Source organism: Nomascus leucogenys, chromosome 5 (genome assembly GCF_006542625.1).
Source record: "Nomascus leucogenys isolate Asia chromosome 5, Asia_NLE_v1, whole genome shotgun sequence".
NCBI lineage: Eukaryota > Metazoa > Chordata > Mammalia > Primates > Hylobatidae > Nomascus > Nomascus leucogenys.
The window spans coordinates 19707798-19720820 of record NC_044385.1 but is presented as its reverse complement, the minus strand read 5'-3'; the positions used below and the strand labels follow the sequence as shown (position 1 = coordinate 19720820).

Genomic DNA, 13023 nt, shown 5'->3' with positions numbered 1-13023 from the left:
TCACCAACCACCCAGGCATGGTGGGCTGTGGCTGGCACCCAGGAGTGTGTGGCTGGGGAGGTGGTCTCCATGGTTCCCTCCCTGCCCTCCCAGGGCCCCCATCCATGCAGGTAACCATTGAGGATGTGCAGGCACAGACAGGTGGAACGGCCCAATTCAAGGCTATCATTGAGGGCGACCCACAGCCCTTGGTGACCTGGTACAAGGTAGGCACGCAGGTCCAGGTGGGTGAGATTCCGGGATGGGCCCAGGAGCTGGGGGGCCCACGGGAGATGGGTGCAGTCCACACCGTGCACTTCCCCCACATCCCCCCCGAGACTGGACACACAGCAGGTGTCAGAAGCACTGCTCAGTGAAGGGTGGGGTGATGGGGTCCCCCAGAGTGGGCTGATAGCAGCCCTGCCGGTCCTATGCCTCCAGGACAGCGTCCAGCTGGTGGACAGTACGCAGCTTAGCCAGCAGCAAGAAGGCACCACATACTCCCTGGTGCTGAGGCATGTGTCCTCGAAGGATGCCGGTGTTTACACCTGCCTGGCCCAAAACGCTGGTGGCCAGGTGCTCTGCAAGGCAGAGCTGTTGGTACTTGGGGGTGAGTTGGTCGACCCCTCCTGGGCCCCAGGCTCTGCAGCCGGGCTGGCCGGGTATAGGTCTTGGCTCCATGGGGCAACCTCTCTTCCCATGGTGGTACCTGGGTGGGTGTGGTACCTGTGTGGGTGTGGTTCCATAGTCTTGGGTTCTGTGGGGATCAGGGTGGTCACCTTTGCCCATATCAGCTGCTTCCCACTCCTTAGGGGACAATGAGCCAGACTCAGAGAAGCAAAGCCACCGGAGGAAGCTGCACTCCTTCTATGAAGTCAAGGAGGAGATTGGAAGGTAGCACCCAGCCCCCTTTCCCCTGGACTGCCGGATGGCTCCTTTCCCCAGGCCACCTGGGCTCCCCTCACTCCCTCCTTCCTAGGGGCGTGTTTGGCTTCGTGAAAAGAGTGCAGCACAAAGGAAACAAAATCTTGTGCGCTGCCAAGTTCATCCCCCTACGGAGCAGAACTCGGGCCCAGGCATACAGGGAGCGAGACATCCTGGCCGCGCTGAGCCACCCGCTGGTCACGGGGCTGCTGGACCAGTTTGAGACCCGCAAGACCCTCATCCTCATCCTGGAGCTGTATCCTGCCCTCAGCCCGAGATGGCTTGAGGAGGGGCAGGCAGGGCCAGGCCGGGGCTCAGAGGAGCCATGTGCACAGTGTCCCCTGCCTGGCTGGGTAGTGGCAACAGCCACCCAGCCAGGAATTTGGGTGGGGAGTCTTCTGTTGCACGGGGCAGTGACTGGAGTCCCCAGGGGGTACTGGTGGCTAGCTGGCCCTGATGACCTGATGCCCTCAGCAGGGATGGCGGGGGTCCGCTCCCACTCTGTAGATGGCCTCTGAGAAAGGAGCTGCCTGGCCTGGCTACTCTGGGGCTCACCCTGCCACCCCCGTGGCCCTGTCTTGGGGGTCTCCTCTGGTGCTCTTGACAGGGCTTCAGCTGGACACATGGCCCCCTGCCCCAAGTCGGTGTCCTCTTTGCAGGGAGAGGGTGCTGGATGGGCTCTCTATAGAGGGGACAGGATGCCCCCTCCCACCGTGCCACTGCAGTGAGTGGCCTCGGTCCCCAGGGTCAGCCTGCAGCCCCTCCCTCTCCTCAGAGCTGGGTGCCATCTGGGGTTCAGAGGGGTCCCTGCTCCACCCTCAACCCTGAGCATCACCCCCTGCTGCCCCCAGAGATCAGATGTGCCCATAGTCCTGGCCGCCTCATTGCGAGTGTGGGTTTCTGGGGGCAGGCAGGTCTCAGCCTCCCAAACCTCCTTTTCCTTGATGGGATCCCAGGTGCTCGTCCGAGGAGCTGCTGGACCGCCTGTTCCGGAAGGGCATGGTGACGGAGGCCGAGGTGACTGGGCCGCCGCCCGCCACTGCCCCAGCCACGCACCCTGCCCCAGCCCCTGCTCAGACATCGGGCCCCTGCAGATACAGTCCCAGCCACAGCCCTCTCTAGCTCAGGGGCCTCGGGCTCCCCAGGGCCTCCAAGGCGTGTTGACCCCTTGTCGGGCTCTACACAGCCTGCCACCCCACCTCACCTGGCCAGCTGACCAGCCCTGCCTGCCCCTCCCCCACTGAGGTTCACAAGTCCATCGTGTCCTCCCCACCTTTGAGGGATCTCCTGGCTTAGGGGCACACAGGGCCCAGGAGGGCTTTGCATTATCAGCTGCTGAAGCCAGGAGGAGGCTGGGCTTGAAGTGGAGAGGGAGGCTGGGGCTGGGCTCCCACCTGAACAGCAGCCCTTGCCGCAGGTCAAGGTCTACATCCTGCAGCTGGTGGAGGGGCTGCACTACCTGCACAGCCGTGGCGTTCTCCACCTGGACATAAAGGTTCGTATGTCCTCACCCCTGCACCCCAGAGCCTGGGGCCTACAGGCCGGGTGGGGCAGGCCCACCACTCCCAGCCTCATTTAGAGGACTTGCTTGCCTCCAGGGACAGGGAGCTCACCACCTCCAGGCAGCCCTTTCAGGTGGGGCATGGCTCTGGTGGAGCAGAGGCTGTCCCCAAATGGCTGCGCCGGGTGCTCCCCACTGCCCCACCCTGCCCCCGGGCCTCTGGGCGTCCCCACCAGGTCCATCAGCTCCAGGAGTCACCCCCTTAGGGCACGGCTCTCACCCACTCCCAACTCTCCCCAACAGCCCTCTAACATCCTGATGGTGCATCCTGCCCGGGAAGACATTAAAATCTGCGACTTCGGCTTTGCCCAGAACATCACCCCAGCAGAGCTGCAGTTCAGCCAGTACGGCTCCCCTGAGTTCGTCTCCCCCGAGATCATCCAGCAGAACCCTGTGAGCGAGGCCTCCGACATCTGGTGAGTGGGTGGCTGGGCCAACAGGTCTGGGTCTGTTGGCCAACTTCTCCAGGAAGCCAGTTCCCACAGATGGCTGGGCCCTCTCCTCTGCCCCCGGGGGGCAGCAGGCAGCCTACTGGTCAGCCAAGGGGTCCTCCCTGAACCTGTCTCCTCCTGCAGCCCTGGGCTCCCCCCTTCCCTGTGTGTGTGCCTCTTACCTGAGGGCCAGGCCTGGGGTGACGCACAGTGTGTTGTTTTGTCTTGCAGGGCCATGGGTGTCATCTCCTACCTCAGGTAAGCAGAGCCCTGCCCCATCAGCTGCCTCCTCCAAAGCTGACCTGAAACCCCTCCCTTGTAGGCCCACCGAGGGCATGTGCACTGCTGGCTGCTCCCCAGATCAGAAACCCGAGACCCAAGGGGCTACTATCTTGGGAACAGGCAGTCAGCCAACCCTGATAAGAGGTTCCTGCCCGGAGTGTCTCACAAACACCCTGTCATCAGAGGGCTGTGCTGGGTCACGAGGCAGCCAAACCACTGCCCTGCAGGACTGGGGGTTGTCCAGCAGCCACTCATAACAGCCATTGCTGCCCTGAGAATGATGGTGGTATAGACTAAACCTGGACCTCCTCAGCAGGCTGATCTTGATCCCTGCCCCAGACTAAGCATGGATCCCCATTTCAGACTAAGGCTGATGCCACCCAGGCTGATTCTAGATGCCTGACCCAGCCTGAGCCTGGATCCTCATCTTAGACTAAGGCTGGTGCCTACCCAGGCTGACCCTACATCCCTGCCCCAGCCTGAGCCTGGATCCCTACCTCAGACTAAGCTGGTGCCCACTCAAGTTGACCCTAGATCCCTTCTGCTACTTGAGCCCAGATACTCACCCCAGGCTCGGTCTGGGTCCCTGTTCCAAGCTGAGCCTGGATCTCGCTGGGCAAATCAGAGAAACCTGCTGGGATTCTCAGAGCTAGATGGGAGTGGGACTAAGAGCCCATCTGCGGTCAGGGCCTCACCTGAGGGCTGCACCCTCCCTCTGCCTTCAGCCTGACCTGCTCGTCCCCATTTGCCGGCGAGAGCGACCGTGCCACCCTCCTGAATGTCCTGGAGGGGCGCGTGTCATGGAGCAACCCCATGGCTGCCCACCTCAGCGAAGATGCCAAAGACTTCATCAAGGCTACGCTGCAGAGAGCCCCTCAGTGAGTGCACCCTCAGGCTTCTCCTGCCTGGGGCCAGTCAGCCCTGCCCCGGGGGCAGCTGACCACCTGGCCCCTCCTGAGCCTTCCTCTCCCTGCAGGGCCCGGCCTAGTGCAGCCCAGTGCCTCTCCCACCCCTGGTTCCTGGTGAGTATCGGGGTCAGCCCTACGCTATGCAGGGGGAGCCTGAGGCCAACAGGGGCAGGGCCTCTGGGCAACAGGGCGTGTGAGCACAGAACTGTGGCTGTGGCCCGGCCTCTGCCCAGCCCAGAGGATGTTTGTCCCTGTGCATTAGTGAGAGGGCTGTGGGAACCTCAGGCTGGAACCACATTTCAGTGCCCCAGCCCACAACCCCCAGCAGGAGGCAGGGAGAACTGCAAGGAGCTCAGGGACAGGGGTCGCTGTCACCTCTGACCTCTGGCCTTTGCCATCTGTCCCACCTGGACATCTTGGGTGAGGGCTGTGGTGTCCTGGATCTAGGGAATCCCAGGGCTGGGGCTGCCCAGAAGGGCTTCCATCATGGGAGGGGCCCCTATCAGGGCACCATGGTTTCCCTGCCATGTGGCTGCCCACCTCGGTCTCCCAGAAATCCATGCCTGCGGAGGAGGCCCACTTCATCAACACCAAGCAGCTCAAGTTCCTCCTGGCCCGAAGTCGCTGGCAGGTGAGCCGTGACCATCTGAGTAGGGACCAGTGAAGGGGAAACTGAGGCCCCACAGGGCCAGCCACGCACCTAGGAGTGCAGGGAAGCGGGGCTGGGCTCCTTTGAGCATGCTGAAAGGAGACGGGAGTCATCTGCTGGGCACAGCGGGGGTGGGTGCACACAGTCCCACAGGGCAGGAGGGCGGAATGACTGCACCCTGGGGGCAGAGGACCCCAGAGCTCCTGGGTCTCCCCACCTGATGCCTGCTGCCCCCATGCGGTTCCAGCGTTCCCTGATGAGCTACAAGTCCATCCTGGTGATGCGCTCCATTCCTGAGCTGCTGCGGGGCCCGCCCGACAGCCCCTCCCTCGGCGTGGCCCGGCACCTCTGCAGGGACACTGGTGGCTCCTCCAGTTCCTCCTCCTCCTCTGACAATGAGCTCGCCCCATTCGCCCGGGCTAAGTCACTGCCACCCTCCCCAGTGACACATTCGCCACTGCTGCACCCCCGGGGCTTCCTGCGGCCCTCGGCCAGCCTGCCTGAGGAGGCCGAGGCCAGTGAGCGCTCCACTGAGGCCCCAGCTCCGCCTGCATCTCCCGAGGGTGCTGGGCCACCGGCCGCTCAAGGCTGCGTGCCCCGGCACAGCGTCATCCGCAGTCTGTTCTACCAGCAGGGGGGTGAGAGCCCTGAGAGCGGGGCCCTGGCCCCGGGGAGCAGGCGGCACCCGGCCCGGCGGCGGCACCTGCTGAAGGGCGGGTACATTGCGGGGGCGCTGCCTGGCCTGCGAGAGCCACTGATGGAGCACCGCGTGCTGGAGGAGGAGGCCGCCAGGGAGGAGCAGGCCACCCTTCTGGCCAAAGCCCCCTCCTCCGAGACCGCCCTCCGGCTGCCTGCCTCTGGCACCCACTTGGCCCCTGGCCACAGCCACTCCCTGGAACATGACCCTCCGGGCACCCCCTGCCCCTCCCCGGAGGCCTGCTGTGAGGCACAGCGACTGCCTTCAGCCCCTTCTGGGGGGGCCCCTATCAGGGACATGGGGCACCCTCAGGGCTCCAAGCAGCTTCCATCCAGTGGTGGCCACCCAGGCACTGCTCAGCCAGAGAGACCATCCCCGGACAGCCCTTGGGGGCAGCCATCCCCTTTCTGTCACCCCAAGCAGGGTTCTGCCCCCCAGGAGGGCTGCAGCCCCCAACCAGCAGTTGCCCCATGCCCTCCTGGCTCCCTCCCTCCAGGATCTTGCAAAGAGGCCCCCTTAGTACCCTCAAGCCCCTTCTTGGGACAGCCCCAGGCACCCCCTGCCCCTGCCAAAGCAAGCCCCCCACTAGACTCTAAGATGGGGCCTGGAGACATCTCTCTTCCTGGGAGGCCAAAACCCGGCCCCTGCAGTTCCCCAGGGTCAGCCTCCCAGGAGACCTCTTCCCAAGTGAGCTCCCTCAGGGTGGGCTCCTCCCGGGTGGGCACAGAGCCTGGCCCCTCCCTGGACGCTGAGGGCTGGTCCCAGGAGGCTGAGGATCTGTCCGACTCCACACCCACCTTGCAGCGGCCTCAGGAACAGGCGACCACGCGGAAGTTCTCCCTGGGGTGTCGTGGGGGCTACGCAGGCGTGGCTGGCTATGGCACCTTTGCCTTTGGTGGAGATGCGGGGGGCATGCTGGGGCAGGGGCCCATGTGGGCCAGGATAGCCTGGGCTGTGTCCCAATCGTCGGAGGAGCAGGAGGAGGCCAGGGCTGAGAGCCCGCTGCCCCAGGTCAGTGCAAGTCCTGTGCCTGAGGTTGGCAGGGCTCCCTCCAGGACCTCTCCAGAGCCCACCCCATGGGAGGATGTCGGGCAGGTCTCCCTGGTGCAGATCCGGGACCTGTCAGGTGATGCGGAGGCGGCTGACACAATATCCCTGGACATTTCTGAGGTGGACCCCGCCTACCTCAACCTCTCAGACCTGTACGATATCAAGTACCTCCCATTCGAGTTTATGATCTTCAGGAAAGTCCCCAAGCCTGCTCAGCCAGAGCCGCCCTCCCCCATGGCTGAGGAGGAGCTGGACGAGTTCCCAGAGCCCACGTGGCCCTGGCCAGGTGAACTGGGCCCCCACGCAGGCCTGGAGATCACAGAGGAGCCAGAGGACATGGACGCACTGCTGGCGGAAGCTGCCGTGGGTAGGAAGCGCAAGTGGTCCTCGCCGTCACGCAGCCTCTTCCACTTCCCTGGGAGGCACCTGCCACTGGACGAGCCCGCAGAGCTGGGGCTGCGTGAGAGAGTGAAGGCCTCCGTGGAGCACATCTCCCGGATCCTGAAGGGCAGGCCGGAAGGTGAACCCCCACCCCACCCATCCTGCACGTCCAGGGTCCCCCATTCGTACCTAAGGTTACTGCACTCCAGGTGACGGCAGGAGGCTCCCAGGGGCCCCCCACCGGTGTCCAGATGCTGCCCACACCTCCTGTCCCTGCCTCAGGCCTCTGAATCTTGGGGTCACCTCTCCAGCCCTGACAACCCTCCCCACAGGGCAGCTGAGACCCAGCCCTGGGACCTAACATAGCTGTGGAGGTCTGGGGAGGCTGTAGGTGGTATGCCCCTGGGGAAAGCATTTGAAGGGGTCAGAGTCTTCCTGAACCATAATCCTCCTTTACCCCAGAGTCCTCCCGACCAGCCCCAGACCCTCCCTGACCCCAGACACCCCAACGCTGCACTCTCCCAACCCCAGATCCTGCCTGACTGCAGACCCTCCTAACCCCAGATCCTCCTGAGTCCTCCTTGACCCCACAGTCCTCTCTGACCCCAGACCCTACCTTACCCCAGACCCTCCCCAACTCCATACTCTACGTGACCCCAGACCCTCCTGACCTCAGGCCCTCCCTGACCTCAGGCCCTCCCTGACCCCAAAACCCTTCCCGACCCCAAAACCCTTCACAACCCAATAGTTCTCCCTGACCACATAGTCCTCCCTGGCCCTGGACCCTGTTGACCCCGTGCCTGGAGGTGGGAAGGGTGCTTGGTCTTCATGTTTCCTCTGTCCTCTGTGGCCTGGAAGTCTGGGGAGTGGGCAGCGGGCCGGCCGACCCCAATTTCTTCCTGTCCCAGCTGCTCCGGGTCCTTGCAGCCAGAGGCGGCTGGTGCTACCCAGAGGGGCCAGGCCTCCTGACCATGACCTTCATTGGCCCCCTTCCTCCTGCAGGTCTGGAGAAGGAGGGGCCCCCCAGGAAGAAGCCAGGCCTTGCTTCCTTCCGGCTCTCAGGTCTGAAGAGCTGGGACCGAGGTGAGCAGGCCCAACAGAGACCAGGCCCCACTGCCTCTCAGGGTCCCACCAGCGTGGCCAGACTGGTGGGAAGCAAGCTTGCACTCACAGGGGTGCGGGAACAGATGAGGGGTCCTGGTAGGTGTGTGAACTGAGCAGTCTTGGAGGACTTCCTGGAGGAGGTGGTGGTGGTGCAGATGGGCCAGGCTGGGGCGTTGGGGGTGGTGGGGCAGGGCTCCTCCTGGTGTTCCCACTGCAGGTCCAGGCCATGCTCTGGGGCCTGGAGGTCATCCCTGAAGGCTGACCTCACCCTCCCTCCTCAGCACCGACATTCCTAAGGGAGCTCTCAGATGAGACTGTGGTCCTGGGCCAGTCAGTGACACTGGCCTGCCAGGTGTCAGCCCAGCCAGCTGCCCAGGCCACCTGGAGCAAAGGTAAGAAGCTGTCCCAGGGGCTGGGGGCTGGGTGAAATCAAGTGAGTGGCCATCCTGTGAGCTGGCCCCACAGGATGCCTCGCAGTCCGGAGAGAAACTGAGGCCCAGGGAGAGGTGTGAGGCCTGGCTGTGGCATGAGGCTTGCTCTGTCCTTTTGCAGACGGAGCCCCCCTGGAGAGCAGCAGCCGTGTCCTCATCTCCACCACCCTCAAGAACTTCCAGCTTCTGACCATCCTGGTGGTGGTGGCTGAGGATCTGGGTGTGTACACCTGCAGCGTGAGCAATGCGCTGGGGACAGCGACCACCACGGGCATCCTCCGGAAGGCAGGTGCGTGGGCCACACTGGGGGTCCCGCCAGGCCAGGGAGGCTGGGCTGGGGCTGCTGGGAAGCCTCATCCTGCGTGGAATGCTTCCGGGCCCGTGCATTGGCTGCCGAGGCATCCGCTCCCTGACCCTGAGCAGCCCACATCCCTGTGGGGCCAGGCACCACACACGGCCAGGGCTGCAGGAGGCCTGAGAAGGTCAACAGAGTTCTGACCGCCCGGGCTGCCCTGGGCTGGCAGGAGGCCCTGAGCTGGTCCCAGGAGAAACAACCAGCCTTGGGAAGGATGGCCCGACGCAGCTGCTGACGTTACAGGGCTTGGAAGGAAGCCTGTTCATCCACGCTCCCTGCCAGGGAGAAAGCCCATCCCATTGGCCACTTGCCGGGAGAACTGAGTTTGTCGGGCGCATGACCCATCGCACCATCTTCCCACATTCCTTCCACACCCATCCCTCCAGCCCATGCAGGAGTGGGCTGCTTCCCGTTCCTTACCTCAAAGTCGAGTTACAAGCACAACACAGTTCCCTGGGGCGTGTTTCTGAGGTGGTCAGGATGGGGGCTACAGGCCTAGCTCTGGGACCCCTGGCCCAATGCCCAGAGTGGGCCGGCCTGCTTGAACCTGTGCAGGGCAACCCAGTGAAGCCCAGCAGCCCCACCAGGGCCCCTCTGACCAGACCCTGGGCCCCTGCACAGGGTTCTGGTCCCACCCAGGTGAATGGGCCAGCCCAGGAGTGGGGTCTGGCAGGGCAGACACCTCCCCAGCCCCTCGCCAGGAGAGGCCCCTCCTACCAGTCCTCACTGTGACTGGACCCTGAATGAACAGGACCAGGGAGGTTGGGCTCCAGAGCCCTGGTAGCTGCCAGGGTGAGGCAGGTGCCAGCCAGATATTGGCCCCTGGAGGCTGGGTGCCCACCCTGGAGTCACTGACCATTGGGCAGTGCCTTGCAGAGCGCCCCTCATCCTCGCCATGCCCGGATATCGGGGAGGTGTACGCGGATGGGGTGCTGCTGGTCTGGAAGCCCGTGGAATCCTATGGCCCTGTGACCTACATTGTGCAGTGCAGCCTAGAAGGTATGACGTGGCCCCTGTGCCGGAGGCTCCGGCCACCCCTCCCAGGGGCCATGTCGAGGGGCCCTTGGGGAGATGCCTGGCCTGCTCTGTCCCCATGGGTGGCCTCAGGGAAGGGTTTCTCCACCCCCACTGACGTGGTGTGCGGAGGCCTCAGTGGCCCCTCACGTGCTCCTGTGTGGCCAGGCGGCAGCTGGACCACACTGGCCTCCGACATCTTTGACTGCTGCTACCTGACCAGCAAGCTCTCCCGGGGCGGTACCTACACCTTCCGCACGGCATGTGTCAGCAAGGCAGGAATGGGCCCCTACAGCAGTCCCTCGGAGCAAGTCCTCCTGGGAGGGCCCAGCCACCTGGGTGAGCCACACCACACCCGGGGCTTGGAGGGTGGGAACAGCAGCTAGAAGACCCAGATTATGCTCCCTCCTGTGCAGGGTCTCCATAGCTGTCCACTTCCTTCTGGGGAGACAGCTGCTCCTGGGCTTGGCATTCGAGGCCTACACACTTTAGGGGCCGCCTCACCCCCAGGTCCCCCCTTCACTCACCTACACTCCCATACACTTGTTGACGAGCACACAAGTCCATTCTGCTTCATGCTGAGTGTTGGTAGTGAGAGTTGGTAGTGACTGGCCTGGGCTGCCTCTAGCTTTGGTGGAGGAATGCTGGGGTTGATTAGTAATGTCTGCCCTGGGCTCAAGAGAGGAAGAGAGGGCATGATTGCTATGGGTGGTCCATTCTCAAATGCCCCTGCAGCCCTCACACCCTCACTCAGGTTGCCTCTCACTGCTTGCTGTACCCCCTACCCCCATACCTGTCCCCATACCCCCAGAACCTGAGGAACAAGAGGTGGGAGTGCGTAGCTCAAAGCCCCAGTTGTCAGGGTGCCTGGGAAGGGGTGATGGGAGAGGTGGGGAGAGCTGGGGCTGTGGGGATGCCCTCTTCGCCCCCTCTTATCACCTGCTTCTCCTCCCACAGCCTCTGAGGAGGAGAGCCAGGGGCGGCCAGCCCAACCCCTGCCCAGCACAAAGACCTTCGCATTCCAGACACAGATCCGGAGGTGCAGTGGCCTCGGGGGCTGCAGGCGGGTGGGGCCAGGGCCTGGACCGCCCCCTTGCTGGCCACCCATGCCCCGACACCCATCTTCTCGCTGAGCTGGGCTCCTGCTGCTCTGAGTGTTGCGAGTCGAGTCGGGGAATGGGAGGGGACCACCCACCAGCCTGACCGCTGTCTCCTTGAGCAGGGGCCGCTTCAGCGTGGTGCGGCAGTGCTGGGAGAAGGCCAGTGGGCGGGCGCTGGCCGCCAAGATCATCCCCTACCGCCCCAAGGACAAGACAGCAGTGCTGCGCGAATACGAGGCCCTCAAGGGCCTGCACCACCCGCACCTGGCCCAGCTGCACGCAGCCTACCTCAGCCCCCGGCACCTGGTGCTCATCTTGGAGCTGTGCTCTGGGCCCGAGCTGCTCCCCTGCCTGGCCGAGAGGTGAGGGTGGCCTGGGGTGGTGTGGTTGAGCTGATGGACGGACTGATGGACTGATGGACGCAGGCCTTTGGGGTGGGGCCGGAGGACCAGGCCCCTCTGCACAGCCAGTGCCCCTCCCAGTCCACGGGGAGTAGTCACAGCCCTGGCCCTGGTGGCCCCCACCCCGGAGCCTGGGCTGAGCAGCTTCTGCCCCCCAGGGCCTCCTACTCAGAATCCGAGGTGAAGGACTACCTGTGGCAGATGCTGAGTGCCACCCAGTACCTGCACACCCAGCACATCCTGCACCTGGACCTGAGGTCCGAGAACATGATCATCACCGAATACAACCTGCTCAAGGTCGTGGACCTGGGCAATGCACAGAGCCTCAGCCAGGAGAAGGTGCTGCCCTCGGAGAAGTTCAAAGACTACCTAGAGACCATGGGTACGTGTGTGGACAGTTGGGGGGACCTCACCTGGGGCGAGGGACAGGAAGAAGCCCCCTCTCCTCCAGTGCTGTCCCCTCTCCCAGCTCCACTGCCACCCACTCAGCCGCACACCTGGCCCACACACCTGTGCCTCCACCTACCCCACCTGGGACCACTCACTCATGGCCACCACCTGTGTCCCTCCACCTGAGCCCAACCACATGTGCCCCTCCCAGCTCCAGAGCTCCTGGAGGGCCAGGGGGCTGTTCCACAGACAGACATCTGGGCCATCGGTGTGACAGCCTTCATCATGTGAGTCCTCCAACCTGTCTGGGTGTTGCTAGGTGGGCGGGGCAGTCTCCCCCCTCCACCCGAGGGTGACATCAGGGCCCCTGCACCCCCGTCCACCCGAGGGTGACCTCACGGCCCCTGTACCCCCGTCCACCCGAGAGTGACCTCACGGCCCCTGCACCGGCCACCCGAGGGTGACCTCAGTGCTCCTGCATCCCCTCCCCCTCCGCCCTGGTCTACCCGAGGAGGGTGACCTCAGGGCCCGTGCACCCGCCACCTGCGCAGGCTGAGCGCCGAGTACCCGGTGAGCAGCGACGGTGCACGCGACCTGCAGAGAGGACTGCGCAAGGGGCTGGTCCAGCTGAGCCGCTGCTACGCGGGGCTGTCCGGGGGCGCCGTGGCTTTCCTGCGCAGCACTCTGTGCGCCCAGCCCTGGTAAACCGCGCCCCTCTCCTCCTCCTCCTCCCCGCCCCTTCCTCCTTCCGTCCCGCCCCGCCCCGCCCCGCCCCGCCCCGCCCCGCCACTCCTTTTCCTCTCCGTCCTCTCCCCTCCCCCTCTCCCTTTTTCCACTCGCCTTCCCCACACCCCTCCCGCCGCTGGGCCACGTGCTGAACCTATGTCCGTCCCAGGGGCCGGCCCTGCGCGTCCAGCTGCCTGCAGTGCCCGTGGCTGACAGAGGAGGGCCCGGCCTGTTCGCGGCCCGCGCCCGTGACCTTCCCTACCGCGCGGCTGCGCGTCTTCGTGCGCAATCGCGAGAAGAGACGGGCGCTGCTGTACAAGAGGCACAACCTGGCCCAGGTGCGCTGAGGGTCGCCCCGGCCGCACCCCTCGGTCTCCCCGCTGGGGCTCGCTGCAGACGCGCCAATAAAAACGCACAGCCGGGCGAGAAGTCTTCCGTCTCGTTGCATTATTTTCTTTTGGGGAGGGGAGGGACTGAGGGCTCTGTCCTCGCCTTTCTGGCTGGGGCGCCGATCAGCCTGCCCTGCTGTGTCTGGGCCTGCGAGCTCCTTAGAAGGCGTCCTTAGGGGTCGATGCTCCGCGCCTTCAGCCCCGCGGGGCGTCTCCATCCTCACACCCGTGCGCGTTTATTCCACCCGCCG

The 13023-nt window shown here is 64.5% G+C and overlaps 1 protein-coding gene across 2 annotated transcripts in view; it reads left to right on the top strand.

Annotated features, from left to right (window-relative positions):
- OBSCN (obscurin, cytoskeletal calmodulin and titin-interacting RhoGEF) overlaps window positions 1-12812 on the top strand; it is a 168049-nt gene extending 155237 nt beyond the window's left edge. For both annotated transcript variants that reach the window (XM_030812735.1, XM_030812734.1), the window contains 23 exons: window positions 94-206; window positions 421-589; window positions 792-873; window positions 959-1159; window positions 1860-1920; window positions 2321-2398; window positions 2708-2880; window positions 3127-3153; window positions 3903-4055; window positions 4154-4199; window positions 4639-4716; window positions 4982-7001; window positions 7865-7945; window positions 8248-8358; window positions 8519-8686; window positions 9629-9751; window positions 9935-10105; window positions 10724-10805; window positions 10989-11228; window positions 11426-11649; window positions 11869-11944; window positions 12209-12358; window positions 12553-12812. In XM_030812735.1, the coding sequence (XP_030668595.1) occupies window positions 94-206; window positions 421-589; window positions 792-873; window positions 959-1159; window positions 1860-1920; window positions 2321-2398; window positions 2708-2880; window positions 3127-3153; window positions 3903-4055; window positions 4154-4199; window positions 4639-4716; window positions 4982-7001; window positions 7865-7945; window positions 8248-8358; window positions 8519-8686; window positions 9629-9751; window positions 9935-10105; window positions 10724-10805; window positions 10989-11228; window positions 11426-11649; window positions 11869-11944; window positions 12209-12358; window positions 12553-12730 (4805 nt within the window). In that variant the 3' untranslated portion in view covers window positions 12731-12812. The remainder of the gene's footprint in view (window positions 1-93; window positions 207-420; window positions 590-791; window positions 874-958; window positions 1160-1859; window positions 1921-2320; window positions 2399-2707; window positions 2881-3126; window positions 3154-3902; window positions 4056-4153; window positions 4200-4638; window positions 4717-4981; window positions 7002-7864; window positions 7946-8247; window positions 8359-8518; window positions 8687-9628; window positions 9752-9934; window positions 10106-10723; window positions 10806-10988; window positions 11229-11425; window positions 11650-11868; window positions 11945-12208; window positions 12359-12552) is intronic.
- Window positions 12813-13023: the final 211 nt, after the last annotated feature.